At 30.0% G+C, this 17,671-nt stretch overlaps 1 protein-coding gene across 2 annotated transcripts in view; it reads right to left on the reverse strand.

Annotated features, from left to right (window-relative positions):
* Window positions 1-17,671, reverse strand: part of Myc (bHLH transcription factor Myc) — a 93,289-nt gene that overhangs the window by 53,941 nt on the left and 21,677 nt on the right. Inside the window, exons 1-2 of one of the 2 annotated variants that reach the window (XM_075302484.1) lie at window positions 11,503-13,446; window positions 3,494-5,088 (exon numbers count right to left, since the gene is read on the reverse strand). In XM_075302484.1, coding sequence (XP_075158599.1) covers window positions 3,494-4,847 — 1,354 coding nt within the window. In that variant the 5' untranslated portion in view covers window positions 4,848-5,088; window positions 11,503-13,446. Of the gene's footprint in view, window positions 1-3,493; window positions 5,089-11,502; window positions 13,447-17,671 lie in introns of those variants that run through there. The other variant, XM_075302485.1, reaches the window with a different exon arrangement.

The raw sequence follows: 17,671 nt of genomic DNA on the forward strand, positions 1-17,671 counted from the left end.
TTTTAATCTTTATGCCTTGAAATATTTTTTCCTGATATTTAAAAAAAAATTAATGAAATTTGCGAACTATGCTTTATAAATAGACGTTTTATTATAAGTCGTTTTTTTTCAAATTTTATATCATGAAATTGTTATATACAAAAAATAACGATTATTTCTTTCCTTGAAATTTAAGAGAATATTATTAAAACAAGCTCTAATAAAAATCATAACTTTTTCCCCCACAAAAAAAAACAACACATTTGCATAGAATTGAGAGCGCCTAGCAACAAAAACAACTTGAATAAATGACCGGCCGGCACAAACCAATTAGATCAAAAGTGTTTAGAATAAAATCTTTGTAAAACCAACACCCAAAATACAAAAGCTAAATTAAAAACCACAGCAATTCTAAAGAAACCAAAAAAAAACAAACCAGAGGAACGCAAAAAATAATCAATTTAAAATTAAATAAAAATAAAACCACTTCTCTCGGCATTACTCAGACCCCTGTTATGCACCCAAGTCCAACACAATATGCATAGTTTCAATTCACAAAAAGAAACGTTAAAAAAAATTAGCAAAATAAAATCAACTTAGAATAAGAAAATACAACGTGGCTTCAAAAAAAAAACGATACAAAATATTCATAGATAAGAGATTTGAACGGCCTCCACCATCTAGCAGCTGCAGCAACAACAAAAAATAGACAAATACTACGGTAACAACTACTACGGCCAAAGCTAAAGTGGATGGGGCTATGTGTACCCGAAAAACCCCCTCGCCAAAAACTGTATGATCGGTAGATACTAGAAGACATACACAGGCACACGCCGTATATCGTAGCACGACATAGTAATCAAGAAGAATGCGCAAAAAAAATCAAAACAATGAATGACGTTGCACTGTGGTGTGAGTGCAATACGATGTAGCCGGTATTGTATCTCAGAGCTTTGTATCTTGTACCTCATATGTTAACATGCACACACACACGCTTGAGCAATAGTGTTATCGTAGACTGAGAGATGTGAGTACGTTGGTATATCAGAATTTGCAATGATATTTATACAATTCGATGGATATAGTGCAATTGTACTTTTCGCGCCAAAAACTTCAGAATAGCACTCTCTCACAATACTCATCATCATCGTCATCATGACATACTCAATTCATGGTGGGGAAATGTTACGATTTTTTTTGCCACTGGCTATGCTATGCGATTGCAAATCGTAGTAGTAGTATTAGGTGTTGTTGCTGTTGTACATACAATGTACAGACAGTGGGTGTACTATGGCAAAGAAAATAGAGTCTACACTATAAACAATGCTCTTCATATTCTTCCTATTGCATACTCCCCCACATGGAAAAGTATATTGAAGAGAAGAGGGCCAGTGGGGGTGGTGAGGGGCTTGACTGAGTTATAACCCACGCCTTAGTGAATAGCAAAAAAGCGCATGTCTGGCTAGACGAAGATGATGATAAAGACTATTTTGTGTGTGAGTGCATCCCCAGACGTAGGCAGCAGCAGCAGAAGCAAAACCAACGATTACGACGATAAAACGACGTAGTTATTAAAAAACTACTATAAACCGTTAGTTAGATGTGATGAGTAAAGCTTCTTTACCACCTAGTGAGGATGAGAGAAGAATCTGAAGAGAGATTTGATTCGACCGGCAAGTGACACGTGTAATCCCAAGCATTTGATACTTTGGGGAAATGTTGTGTTGTAAAATTATAAAAATTTCCATCAAAAGTATGCTACTTACTATGAATAAAAATAATAAACGTAAAATATGAAATTAAAAAAAAGTATTGAAAACAAAAAATAAAAACTCTTGTTTTTAAATGATATAAAATGATAAAAAAAATTAAATGACCATAAAATTAAAAAAAAAAAATAAAATTACCACAAAAAAAAATCAATAATTACTTTAATTGGTTAAAAATTTGTAATATTCCCCAAAACTTTTTTTTAAGAAAGAAGAGTCAAATTTGTATCGTTTCCACCAGATTTAAAAAAAATGGTTTGAGTAATATAAGAAAAAAAAAGATGGAATATTGCAAACACCATATAAAAACTTTTCAAATTAATTCCTTAATTTGTATTAAATTTTATCCCTAAAAAATTTACTAAATGACTTACTAAAACAATGATTTCGAATATATACGTAGATATACTTTTTTGGAAATTAAATTGAAAACACCCACACAGCACACACCCTGTTCTTAACTTTTTAAACTCCTTAAAGTAGACTTTATTTTCCCAAGGCAATGAAAATGCCATTGGGATATATTTTAAATTTCTTTCAAACATGAAAAACACATAGTTTTTTTGGCAATAAAAAATCTAAGATACACAAAGGATTGGGTGTAGCCGGCATCTGTCATCAAAGAAGGTGCATTGTTATAAGCATTCTCTCTGTATCACACACTCTCTCTCTCCGTCTCTCTTGACTTGACATTTCATTAAACAATAGCATACTTTAAGGCGTTGTAAACCAACATTGTAGTTTTTTTATGGACTTGCGCACAACTACTGAGAATACTTGCGAAATTGCCAGAAATCCAGTGCATGCAACGTAATACATTACTGTTGTTGTAGTTAGATACGAAGGCTTAAGCGAAAACGCCTAAAAATATGCTATACATTTCTTTGAACGCCTAATATCATCATGCATGATGAAGCCATTATGAGTGTGGCGTCAAGAAAAAGGCGCCAAAATCGATCAAATGTATACAAAGACATTTTACACAACCAGGGAAATATTGAATATAATCTTCAAGTAGTCATCTGTTTTGTACTCACGATTTTTCAATTTTCTTTAAACTTTTTGATTGCAATATACCATATATTCTCATCAAAGAGACCGACAATGTATTTTCATTTTGCATTATTTTTTTTTTTCTAGTTTTAAATGACGTTGTCCGACAACTACTACAATGCTATTGAGTTTAGATCTTTGTTAGTGGATAATATGGACTTTTGAACTTTTGTCATTTTCCTCATACTATACACACTATACGTATTAGAGGAACTTATTGGGTGTTTCTGTATGCCCACCCTTATATATGTACACGGGTCTGTGGTCTTTGGCATTAATGTGAGAAATGCTATTCTAGAAAAAAAAGCAAATGTGCTAAAATTACGTTGGCGCTAAAATGACTTTGATAATTTCACAATATTTTGAAATCGTTGAAGGTTTGCATGGGAGAGAAGATAATTACAATAGATATAACAAGCAAAAAGGAGATGGTTGCCACATAATTTTTCCAGTTATACGGAATATTATAAGGGAAAAATATTTACAAAACAGAAAACCCATTGAAAGGAACCTAATCCTTTCGTTCTTGAAAATTTCTCAATTATTAAAGCAAACAAATGAAAAGTTTCATTATATTTATAATGATATTTTTAATTATTTTCCATAAAGAAATTCATTAACCCACAAAAAATGTTCCTTTGTATATAGTAATAATAAACGTATACATATAAAAATTGACTTGACCAACTCACCGGAATCCGAGGGTGTATCAAAATTTGTGCTAATATCATCCATGCCATCCTTGCATCGTGTGTAACTATGATCACTGTGTTGCATATAATTATGGGTACTGCTGCTGATATTTGACGATTGACTCGATACCGGTGATACACCACCCGCCCCATAGGTGTGCTCATGATCCATAAACGATGAGGTACTTGAGCCTGCTGTTGATTCATCGTCGGAATCAAAGTCGGAGGAACGTAAGGAACCGGATGTATTGACTTTTAGGCAATGGCTGTAGTTACCACCACCCGGCGTCGTACTCGTTGTTACCGACATTTGTGACGTCGTTGTAGACTCTGAGACACCAGAATTGATAACATCCAAGACATCATTTAGGGTGCAACCACTATTTAGCCGTGTGCCGATTTCTTTCTTGGAGGTATCCTGTAGTTCTTGACTCACATGATTAATGAAATTTGTGGGATCGGCTGTCAGCGAGATGTTATTGCTGCCCATAACACATGCTCTCAAATCGACATTGTGTCTGAATTCCGGTGTAGAGCTGTCATCATCTAAACTATGTGGGGTATCCGGCCGCATGTATGCTGAAATATTACTACTGCAATTGCTGGTATTAAGGGACGATGACGATGTATCATTGAATGGGGCAGAAATAAGATAAGTGGGGCTAGGTAATAATTGATCCATGCGTTTGGGAATAGAATTGCTGCAACGGCTCTGTTGTAGTTTCTTTTGTTGTTGATTTGCGGATTTACGCAACAAAGAAGTACCAGCTGGTAAATTCTGCATTGTTGGTTGTATCGAGGACGATGTCTGCTGCTGTTGTTGTTGTTGTACCATTTTCAAGTTGGGTATACTATGTTGATTCAATTGCTCTTCTAAATCATGTTCCTTTTTGATAATAACATCACCTATTTGATTGAATTTACGAGCTGTAACCACAGTGGGCTGTGGCTTTTGCTGTTCTTGTTGTTGCTGCAGTTGTGACAAAGTCTTTTCGATTTTTATCGGTTGATTTCCCATGACCGCCGATAATGGGGCTGCCGTTGTGATATCACTGCTTATTGAAGAAGCAGATGTACTTAATGCAACTGGCTTTGACCACCACATCAAATCTGTGTTACGTAGTTCGGGTTTAATGTCAATATCATCAAATTGCATAAGTCCACAATCGCCATATGAATAGCAATCATTGTCCATATCTGATTCCATTTTTTGTATATCACCACATATGGTGGGCATGTCCCCAAGTAATTCAAAGGAGTCCGGGCTAATATAGAACTCATCGGCAAAGCAATCGCTAATTAGGGATGATGTATCGGGGGGTGAACACCCATAGGGAGCACATATTTTCGCCATTGTTTCAATTTTTAGATCCAATGATGATGTATCACAATTAAATAAAATGTTTGCGTTCTTGGGAAGAGGTTCAATTGTTGTGAGGTTTTGTTTTCGTTTTTATAACTATGCCTTTTGAGGGGGGTATGTAATGGTTTGTTTTGTAAATAAATTATATTTCGTTGTAATTGTTTTATGTTTTTCTTTTGTTTTGTTTTATTTCATAAGAAGATACCAGATCCTCTGTAGTTTAATCAATAAACTGAAAATAAAAAGAATATACAAAAATAACGGGTTAATATGGTGAAGATAAAAAATTAATATTTGTTGTAGGGTAGTAAGACAATATCAATAAACAGTATTAGTATTGAAAAGTAATTTCTAGGTCGTATAGGTCAAGTAAGGAATAACCAGATTACTAAGGACGGGTTCCTATACTAATTCTAAAGGATATTTTGAATTTCGGCAATGTGGTAAAATTTATAAAACATTTTTTTTTAAATATACTTTATATAATATTTCCCTTTAATTTAAGACATAGCAATGACTCCAAGTTACTGTCTTAAAAATTAAGCTAATGGGGAGTTTTTTACATTTTTCTTAATCAAATATTTTATTTTTAATGTTTTTGCCATTTCTAAATTTTGAAAGTTTCAATTAGCATTTGTTTTATTTGTATAATTATTTTGCTTTATTCCTGCATTCCCATATGGCAACACTTTTTCCGAATTAAGTATGCCTTATTATTTTTTTATTTAATTGTTCTAATTCTAATTAATTTTTGCAATAGTCCACACACGAAAAAACTCGTATGCTTGAGTTTGCGTAGCTGTATTAAAGCGTTAAATAAAAAAATTAGCATAGTCTACAGCACTTAAACCATAATTAAACAACATAAACCAGTACAATAGGTATCTACATAGCTTTGTAGTATAAGGTGGGTCGCTTTCTCAGAGGTAGAAAACTTATATTATTGAAATATAAAATTTATATTTGTGATTTAACAAATCTCTCTATGACAAGATTTAAAAATAAGTCTTTGAAGTTACATTAAACTTTTTCAGTATCTATACTTAAATACCAATATATGTAAATTTATTCTCAAATCATCCTGATATGTATTTATTAAAAAAAAATCGCTTGATTTTTTCTACATAAAAGTCCTATGCTGCACATTATTACCAATTTTACACGATAAATGATCCACTAACAACAAATGCATTATTAAAGAAAATATAAATTCTCTTCCTTTAAGATGAGTTCCCTCACAATATTCCCTCTCTCTCTCTTTCATTTCTTTATCATATGACAATTTCTAAACTAAAATGTGAGATAACATGTAAATGTAAAAGCCATCTATATGAGATGCATACACACACAGATAGCTGTTGTCAGCTATAAAAAAGGAGGTATCAATTGTCGTCGTTAGTTGTTGTTGCATTATGACGAGACAACTTTCATTCGTCATTATATCAAGCAATTGTTGTAATGAAGCTAGGAACAAGGGCTTCTCATATAAAGAACACTACTAAATATCATATGGATAACATTTGCTTTGGTGGGGAAAGGTGAATTAAATTGAGGTGATTGAAGTATGCAAAAGAACAAGTGTATTTTCACATATTCTTTGAAAATAATGAACAACAGAGAGGAGAGATGATGGCCTGCGAAGAGAGATGGGTTACTAAGAAACGCAAAAGTCTTATTATTGTGAATTATTTTTTGCATTGATGCATTTCCAATATATTTCATGGTGGCGTCAAAAGTATTTACAAAAAATCTAAGTAGTAGTGAGGCAGGCCATGAAAGAATGCCAAGAGAAAGCTTAAAAAAACGGTGTAAAAAATAAATATTGTGTGGGTGCACAGCATTAGTAGCAAAGCATACACACATTCTATTCTAAAAATGTGTATCATTGGCAAAAAAAAGCAAATAGAAGACAAAATGCCATATGTTAGAAATGTTGCTAACGCAGTTGGCGGAGATTTTGGCGAGACGTATTCCCCACGGAAGAGGAATGGAATATGAGTATATTACGTTGATTGCTATGCCTGTAAATCAAGTTGTTGTTGCGATGCTTTATGATACCATACAATCACTCTCATGGCTTCCTATAAATATATATGCATACATATGTATATAGTCTTGGCGATTGTTTTTCTTCGATTTTGTTTTTCATAATACCGGCACAGTGGTTGTGCATATCGAAAAGCAAATACCGATGAAGTCGATTGTTTATGTGTATATAATTGTTGTCATTATTTCACATTGTATAAGGCAAGAAAAATAAAACAAAAATATTATTGATAGATAAAACCACTTGGTAACTGTACAAATTCATAAAATGTTTTGTCCAATTTAAATTTTATAGAAATGAAAAGGGTAAACCTTTAAATTAAATTTAAGTTAATTAAAAATATTTTTTCGATTTATTTTAATTTTTTTAGGTTTGATTTTATTAAGGGTACTGTATTAAGCTTACTTCAATAAATTAGATTAAATCGTTATAAATTAAAATAAAATAAATAACTTGAAATATAATTTAGCATATATTAATATACTAAAATTAAACTGTATTAGATCGAAATAAAAACTTTATTAATAATACATAAAATCAATTGGTTTACTATATTTAAAAATATGAAGCAAATAAATATATTCGTTTGGAATTTGTAATTTTGTACAACTATTTTTCATGCTTATTTATTTTTTGGTTAATTTTTTAATTCATAATTTAATTTATAAATTTCAGAAATATGCCTAAGGCTTTATTAGCCTTTCTAGAAATTATAATGCCAAAAAAATTTAAGTACTTTTTGCATTCAAAATGCATACAGTTGAGAACCACTGTACTACCCGCAGCCTTCTTTAACAGACATATCTGTCACCCATTCTGTGTCCCTACCCACCCAATAGTATAAGTGCGATATTTTGTGGGAGTTTAGTGGTATTTTGCTTAAAATAACTGTAATTTCATTTTGTTTTTCTCAAACGATTTACGTTCCGTTTTAACACGAATGTTTTCTCTCTACAAAGAGTATTTGGCGCCTAGCTAAATAGACGATCGTATATATACACGGAACAATATTAGTTTACCTCTATATAGTAAGGGGGAAAATGGGTAGGAAACACATCATGACGCCTAATTACAAGAACAAATGTGATAATAATGACGGCAACTATGGCGACTAGTAGGAGAAAAACATTGCAAGGGATTTTGTGTGTTTTTTTTTTTTTTTTGTTGCAATTAGCAGGAAAACTATAAAATAAAATCAATATTGATAATTTTGTAAATATTTTTCAATAAAACCAATATTTTCTTAGCTCAGATTAGGCGAAAATATTTGCAGTTAGAATGATACAATGTTTTCGAGAAAATTTTTTAATATATACTTGGAATTGAAAATGTTATTAATTGTAAATAAACGTGATATGTTTATTTAAGATAGGAAAAAAATGTTATTTGGTGGAAAAACTAATGGTTTTTATTTGTTGTAATCTAAGATTTGTTTTTGTTAAGTAATTAACAAAGTCGTTAGATTTAAAAATATATATTAAATTTTATAAAAATTTTGCACACTGAAGGAAAATTTGGTCTTTTAGAAATTTCAGACAGTTTTCTTTAAATGCAAATAAGACAGATTAGAGACGAACAATACAATCGTTTGTCCTTAAGGCGAGTAAATTTTATCTTTTTCGTCAAAAATTCCGATGAGGAAGGAGGTTTGTGTGTACGAATGTTTTTTAGAAAATAATTAAAGTGATGAAAATCAATTGTAAAAAAAATTTTTAATATTTAAAAATACCATTGTGTTTGTATTCTATTTTTCTTTTATCGAAAATGTTTTTTTTATTTTGTCGCAATTATAGCAAGACCTCTTTTATACAATAATACATATTCAATACTAAGAATATTCTATAAAAAAAAACAAATACATTCGATCAATGCAGTTTACACCAACAAAAAAACAACACACCGCCTATTCAAAATGTTTATATCAATCAAAACAAATTGTAGCAAATAAACAAAAAATTCTACCCCCTAAGCATGCCAGCCACGCTGAGAAAATCAAACAACAACAAACATTTTTTTGCAAGTGTGCTCAGTCGGCAAACACGATGTGATAGTCAATGCAAGTATGCATTGTTGTAGCGTCATAACGACGATCCGTAGCAGCAGGTTCCTTCCAAGTATGACCGAATGTAATGTTGTGTGGTGACTTTTTTGTTTTCCTTTTGTTGTTGGTGGGTTTGGGGAATGAGGTTCGTTCGAACATTATTTTACCGGCCTACAAATATATGTGTTGGTTTTGTTTGATGTTGGCTACTTTTTTTGTTATTTGGATGTGCGTGGGGAACGAACAGAGAGAAAAGGAGATGCATCGATCATGGCACGACATTGCAGATTTGTCGTTGTAAAAGAATTTTAGAACCGTTAGAATTTTGCTATTTTTACATTTCTATTTGTTTGTGGCTTAGGAATTTTTGTTATTATGGAATGCACTGTGTTTTCAGTTGGAAATGTTACAAAAATTACTTTTAAAAAATATATCGTCTGATAATGCAATAGAACTATATATTTATTATGGAATAAAATTATGGTATAATTCTTTGTAATTTCCTATTGTAATGGATACATACGAAATAGGGCGCATTTATAATTTCGATTGGCTTAAAAATTCTCAATAATATTTTTCGTTTCTTGTGTAAAAATTATGAAAAAGTGTAGGTATTTTATTATTAAATAATATATTTATTATTAAATAAAAGTGAACTCTCTATTTTACTAAAGTCAATTTAACTTTATTTTAGTTCATGAAATTATTATGTTTGGAGAAAGTTTCCTTTACTCTAACAATTTTTTGTTTACGTTAGTTAAATTAACTAAAACCGAGGAAAAAAATATACTCAAATGAAGCATAAAGATGAACAAAATTCGTGTCTTCCACAAAATATTTCAGAATTTCTTTAAATTTGTAAATTTTACCAAAAATGCGTCCATCATGAACTTCGTATGTCACTAAAAACATTCTTGCAATTTTGAACTCCAAGTTTTTCCTTCAAACTACAAAATTTTCTTTAACGAGTGAAAAAACTTAGTTATGTCTAATAAATTTTCTTGAATTTGTCGAAAAATATTTACTTATTTTTATGACATCGGCGTGATGCCAACGTTTGTAATACTGCTTAGTTAAAATTTTCTACAAATATTCAAAATTTTCTAAAAATCAACCGAAAGTTTTCTTCCTGGTGGCTTCACTGTTTTTTCAGTGCAATTTATCCTTTTGAAATATATTTTTTTAGAAAAAAAGTTCACTATGATTTTTTCTACTGTGCACTATAAGACCAGCTAACACTTCACTGACATTATATTTAGCTTTATTTTTTAAGAAGATGTATTTTTTCACACTACATTTTAGTAATTCAGCTCCGAACTTTAATTTAAAAAAATATTTCCATTTAATCAAGAAGAAGAAAAATTGAAAGAAAAAATTTAAACCTAACACAATTTTAATTTAAAAAAATTTTGTTTCCGTTTTATTAAAACAATATAGTAAAAAACACTTGGTACGTTAATTTAGCTCATTTATTTTATTAGATTATAAACGCTTTTATATTTTCTCAATATATATATTTTTTTTAATTTCCAATTAATCAATAACTAAAAAAACGAAAGAAAAAATGTACACCAAATGCAATTTAAATTAAAAAAAAGGATAATTTTTTTTTGAATTGTTTCACTTTATTTAAAAAATCTAATTTCAAAAACAATATACAAACCCTAAATTGTTTATAATTTGTTTTTTTTTTATATAGTAATTCACTAAATCTAAACGCCTTTTTTAATTGTTTCACTTTATTAAAAAAAATATATAATTTCAAAAACAATATACAAACCCTAAATTGTTTGTAAATTTTGTTTTCGTTTTATATAGTAATTCACAACATATAAACGCCTTTTTTTAATTTTCCCAATATAGTTTTTTATAAAATTTGTCTTCGTTTTATTAAATAAAATAAAATAAAATAAAATAAAAAATATATCCAATACATCAATAACTAAAAAACGAATGGAAAAAATGTACACCTAACGCAATTTGAATTTTAAAAAAAGTAAGCAATTTTTTTTCGTTTTATATAATATAATACAATTAAAAAAACATATATCAAAGCTAATTTATTTATAAATGTTGTTTTCATTTTAAATAGTAATTTACTAAGAACAAAATGTTTTTTTAATTTTCCCAATATATTTGTTTTATAAATTTTGTTCTCGTTTTATTAAAAAAAATTAATTAAAAAAAATATTGCTAATTAATCAATAACTACAAAAACGAGTTTAAAAAATTTATAAAACTTACTTTGTAATATGTTTTTCTTTTTATTTTTAAAAAAAATATACAAAAACTATTTTTTTTTTATAAATTTTGTTTTCGTATTAAATAGTAGTTCACTAAGAATTAAACGCTTTTTTATTCCCCTTTATACTTGCTTATAAAATATGGTGTCATTTTATTTTAAAAAATATAATTTAGAAAATAGACAATAGCTAATTTGTTTATTGTTTTCGTTTCCTTTAATTTTCCCAAAGTACTTCTTCAAACATAATTCAAAACTCACTAAATTTTTATATACAATAAAGGTTTTAAAAAAATATATAAAAAAAAATAATTACCTTTTGTTGTCTTATTGTTTAATTCAAAATAAATAGGTATCTAATATTTTTATATGTAATCCAAATTTTTGTTATTGATTTTTCCAAATGTCGAGCTTTAATTGGGATGATGCTATATTTAATTGGGTTGATTTGCTTATTGGCGAGGAAATACAAAAAATAATCCTTCGTTTTTATTTGGTTAAAGCAGATTTTTTAGTAATGGTAACTTTTTTGTTTTACTTAATTTTATACGAATAAATAAAGGTCAAAACTTTTCATTTAATATATTTTTGTTGGGAGTTGTCACTTTTTTGTTTATTATTTTAATTAGTTTCAAACACTTTTTCTCTGAATGCTTGTGGTTGTTTTCTATACGTAAACACTGTCCATTTATTTCTCTTTTACAGGCGCGCTCAATCCTTTTTTTTTTTGTTTGCTACTCTTCTTTTATTAAATTTTTGTTTGCTTTTTGTGCATAACAGAGATTTTATTTTTGCACTGCTTGATGGATTTATTTATTTTGGTTTGTGTTTACACTTTGTTGTTGTAGTTGTTGATTTTCAATTAACTGTAAACACTTTATATATGTGTTCAGGCTTTTGTTATTTTTTTTTTTTCTTATTGCTGTTATATTTGTCTGTAATTCACCAAACTAACTTTTGATGGTGATGCATGCACCTCTCTAAGAAGCGGCCTCTTTTTGCTCTGGTTTATTCTTCTTTTGTTTAACACTCAAACACATAAGTGTGTTCGTTTCTTGTTAAGGCTTGGCAAAAAAAAAGTTTTCCTTTTTTTTAATTAAATTCCCTTAATAATTTGGATTTATTTTAATAAAGAAATATTCCTTTTTTCCCGATGGGTGTTTCAATGCTTGGTGGGGAATTTTTTATTTTCACGAAATTACTACGGCGTCCGTAGTTGTTGTTAATTTTTGTTTGTAAACAATTAGTTGTTGTTAACAAATAAATTTGTAAATTATTTGTTTTTATTATACGAAATCCAAATAACGATGAGGTTGCTACAGCTGGTGTCAAATAAGTCATGACCACCTTTACTTTAATGCTGTGCAAAATTTCTGATTTTTTCCACTTTAAAAAAAGACGTTTTCTTCAAACGAAAGTTCTTTTGTTTTGTTAAAGTTTCTTCACATCACTTGAATTTCAAAAAAAAGTTACAAATATTTTTCGCGGCCGTTTAAAAAAATTGCGTTAATTTACAAATAGGTTTTGTTTTGCTATTCGAGTTATGTCCGCCGTTCTTTTACTGTGTTGTTGTGACTTTTGGGTTTGAAAAGGAAATGATTTCTTATTCGGTTTGTTGTTAAGTTTTGGTAGTCTTGTTGCTGTTCCACAAGCAATTCTCTTTTTTTTTTCTTCACTAAATGCCTGGTCACATATCGACGCTCACTTCGAAATATATGCTGTGTAGTGTTATTTTCACACACAGCTTTTTTTTATATCTTTATTATATTTTCCTTCTTGGCACACTCTCGTGATTCTACAATTTTACACCGAGAAAAGTTCTCACTGGTGCTTTGCTTTTTTTTTTTTTGGGGCGAAATGTTTTTATATTTTCTTAAAAAATTTGTTTTTGAGACACTCACGACGAGACATAGGCAATAGGTGTAAGTTTACTATCACACTTCGTTCTTTCTTTTTATTCCGTTGGTGATGACCACGTCTCCTTATTTCGTAGACTAAAAGTTCTTAAGCTCTGAGCGCGCGTATGAGAAATGTTGTTGTTCTTGTTATGCTAAAAGAAAGCAAAATTTCTTATTACTCCCGTTGAGTTCAGTGTGCCTAAAGGTTGTGAGCACAACACAAAACGTACACAACTATTTCAATTTGGGGGGAGGCGGGTAGGTGTGAGAAAAATACACGCAACACACACGACCGTTCGCATCAAAGTCCCAAAGTGAAATGTTCCAATCAACGCGCCAAAAATGTCTTGAACTCCTCGTAGACAACAGACATACGACATCGGTTCACGGTACGAGGGCAGCAACAAACAGCTCACACTCGCAGCGACCAGAGTATCGACTAGTCTCTGGGTTTTGTCATCATTCACCATTCGCAAAAGAGATAGATGAACAACAAATCTCATACACACAAAATCTAAAACATCTCTCGCTCAAAAAACCATCGACAGAAGAAAGAGAGCGAGAGAGAAGCAAATTGAATTAAGCATACAACAATAGCGTAATACTTTTCAACCCGGTGCCACAAAAATGTGAAATGTATATGAATTCATTAGTGTTTGTTAATGCCGGCTATTGCAAACTAGTCAAAGAGAGCGAGAAAGAGAGTACTCATGGTGGCAGCACTCATGTTTTGAGTGTTATTCGTGTGGTCTTTACTGTAACGGAATTTCAATTAGAGTGTTTTGTTTTATGTTTTGTTTCAAAAGATTTTGATTTTGTTTTTGAGGATCTTGGTAGCTTTAAGTAGTAGGCCGGCCGTCCAGACATCATCCACCTTGAGCTTGTACAGCACTCATAAACTATGTAAAAATAATGGCACAATATAAAAATTTGGGAATGAATTTACATTAAAAATCGTTAGAATTAGTAATGGCTATTCAATAGCCTTGAATAAATATTTTAAGAGAATTTGCTTCTTAATAACAATGAATTTTCGGTAGTCAATACAATTTATTTTTAATAGACGATTTAATTTGTTTTTACTTATTTATTGAAATTAAGTTCAGTTCAGTTTTCATACTGCTCTTTATTTATTTTAGTTAATAATCAATTTAATGAGATTTTATCACAGGAGATATTATAACAAATGAGGCTCTTATTGAAAATCTACATTATATTAGTTATATATACTAGTTTTAAAGGCAAAAATAGATAAAAACCTTTATATGAATTAAAATTTTTTTTCAAATATTGTTGAAAAGTTATATGAATGTAGAAGATTATTAAGCTTAATAACCTAATACAAACATATATTTTCTATTTGATAATTGTGCTGTATACATAGAGTAAGTTAGTGTGGTCGTTCCCCACAGGATCTTATTAGGTCTTAGGGGGAAGTTTCCATCTTGCATCTTGAATTTTCACAAACATCAAATTTTTTTCTTCAATTTCATTATTTCTATGACATTAATTAATAATTTCACTACAATTGTTTAGTTAATTTTCATGTTTGGGTAGCGATTACACACTGAGAAAAGAATTTTAGACAAACAATTTTATTTTTCACATTAACTATTTTTTTAAGCAAATAAAATATGTTACATTGTCTGTCATAATTTCGTATGTTTTTGCCCTAAAAAAACCAATGTGGAATTTCGTTAGATAAATGTATTTTTTCTTCGAAAGTAATGGGTAACATAATGTCCACTTTCCCTATTTTTCTGAAATGTGAATAAGCTGTAATTACAACGTTTCGACTTATCAAAAAATTTGAAAAAACTCAAGTTTTACAAAAGTGACCTTTCGACTTTTTCCAATTGCACAGAAAAGTTTTACAAAAGTGACTTTTCGACTTCTTCCAATTGCCCAGATAAAAAGTCTGTTGTAAAACTGATTCTAAAATGAACTAATATTTATTTCAAACATTTTATTTTGTTTTAGTTCATTTTTTAAAGTTTGTAAGAAATTTTCCCCAGTCCAACGATTTTTTCTTTATTCCAAGTATGTCTCAAAAATTTTATGAACTAAATGGCAGTAAAATTTTAATCGCATACAAATTAGTTCAATTCTAGGTTAGGTCAGCTGGCAGCCCGATGTATTAGGCTCAATTAGACTATTCAGTCCATTGTGATACCACAAGAGAGAAGTTCACCAATGTGGTATCACAATGGACTGAATAGTCTAAGTGAGCCTGATACATCTGGCTGCCACCTGACCTAACCTAACCTAGTTCAATTCTAACTAAAAACAGAAGAAGTCTTTCGTACACTTCTCAAAAATAGTAAGAATGAACTTACAGCGTGGTTAAAATGGGAATGATCACTTAAGATGTTTTCTTTATTTTTAGTTCATTTTTTTTTTCTTTTCGAGAAAGATGCACTTCGTAAATGGTAATTAAAAATCCAAAAATATCGAAAAATTTTCGTTAGTTTAATGAATCTCAAAATTTGGAATATAATTTTGTTCAATTTTCGCACGGGATAGTTCATTTTTCCGGTAATGTAGTTTACTTTATTTTCAGTGTGGGAAAAAGGTAATTTTTCAACTATTGCCGTTAAGGTGGGTATTAAGTTCGAGTTTAGCCGCTAAAATCATAACTAAATCAGTAAAAAAAAGTACAAAATTATACTTCTTTGATGCGAATTTTATTAAAACTTGATGGGAATATCCCAAAGCAACTTTTCACCAAGTTTATATTCTTTTTAATGAATTATTAGAGAAAAATAATCGTGAGAAAATGGAGATTTTAGCAGCTAAATTCGAACATAATACCCACATTTATTTAGGTTAGGTTAGGTGGCAGCTCGACGTATCAGGCTCACTTAGACTATTCAGTCCATTGTGATACCACATTGGTGAACTTCTCTCTTATCACTGAGTGCTGCCCCATTCCATGTTAAGCTCAATGACAAGGGACCTCCTTTTTATAGCCGAGTCCGAACGGCGTTCCACATTGCAGTGAAACCACTTAGAGAAGCTTTGAAAGCCTCAGAAATGTCACCAGCATTACTGAGGTGGTATAATCCACCGCTGAAAAACTTTTTGGTGTTCGGTCGAAGTAGGAATCGAACCCACGACCTTGTATATGCAAGGCGGACATGCTAACCATTGCACCATGGTGGCTCCCACCCACCTTTATTTGAAAGTCCAAGTCGACAAATCGATTTTTTCATTAATAGTCGATTTTATTTCAAAAGTCGAATTTTGTCTAACATAAAAATTCGATTAATCGATTTGACAGGATTTTCTAAAATAACAAAAACCTATTAGTAGAATTTGAAGATTACAAAAAGTCAACTGCAACACTCAATGCTACCGATACATAACCGGTATGAACTTTGACTACTGACCAAATTTGAATGATAATGTTATTGAATTATAACCAACTTTTTTCTTATAAATTAATATACACGGCAAATAATTATCCAACTGTGATTTTTTCATAGAAGAGACATCTGTTATAATTTTTTTCTTAACGTAACAAAAAATTTACATACCTAAACATTTTTTGATTACATTTGAATAAACCAGATGAAAAATATTGCTACCTGTATATTGATATTAAGAGTTGCCGGCGATTAACGTGAAATCCCCTAGCATTTGTACAACAACAAGTTTATGTGGTTTTTACATACCTAGTACGCAAACAAAAAACAAACATTTTCTTCAAAACGATTATTGTTGAAGGAAATTATCAGGTCTTTCTGGTTTTTACATTTAGTCCTATAAATGTGTGCATACATCATTATCGATAGTTTTATTTTCTAATGAATTATTAAGAAAATTAGGCTTAAAAATAATGATACACGGTAATACGAAGATACTAAGGGCCTTTATTTCAAACAACAATTGTCATGCTCATAATGTTGTCAGTGTAAATATCTTATAAATTTATAGAATTAAAATGTTTATAACAATGAACTTATTTGATGATTTTGTTGCAAACAAATTCAAATTTAAAAAGGTAGCATTTTCAAATTTTAAAAGGTACGAAATTTTACAACTCTGATATGCTCTCCAATTTTCACTCAAAACCAGTGAAGAAATGTTTTTTTCCATAGTACTTTTTTCAGTACTCGTTTCATTTCATTTTAACTAGATTTCAAATGCCATTTGCCTTAGAACAAGGCGATTTCAAATCTCGAAAAAAAGGTGGATTTTGAGTTTAATGTGTAGAGCATATTGCTCATGACATAATATCAATCATTTTGTGCTGAATATTTCTAGTAAATATTTAATAAATGTACATAACAAAAAATAACCAAAATATTTCGATTTAAAAGTTGATTGAAACTGAAAATTTTGTCAATTAAAAAATTAACTGCATAAATTTTAATTTAATCATATCAGTTAAAAAAATTATCGAAATTAACATTAAACAACAACAAAATATTTTTCTAAGAAAATATATAATTGAAAAATTTTGTTTCCGTAATAATTAGTCTATATATTTATAGTTTTACATTCATTGGTCCATAGTACATTTTTATTCAAATCCAAGGAAAAATACATCAGAACTTGTAGCCACCGTGGTGCAATTGTTAGCAT

Source organism: Haematobia irritans, chromosome 3 (genome assembly GCF_050003625.1).
Source record: "Haematobia irritans isolate KBUSLIRL chromosome 3, ASM5000362v1, whole genome shotgun sequence".
NCBI lineage: Eukaryota > Metazoa > Arthropoda > Insecta > Diptera > Muscidae > Haematobia > Haematobia irritans.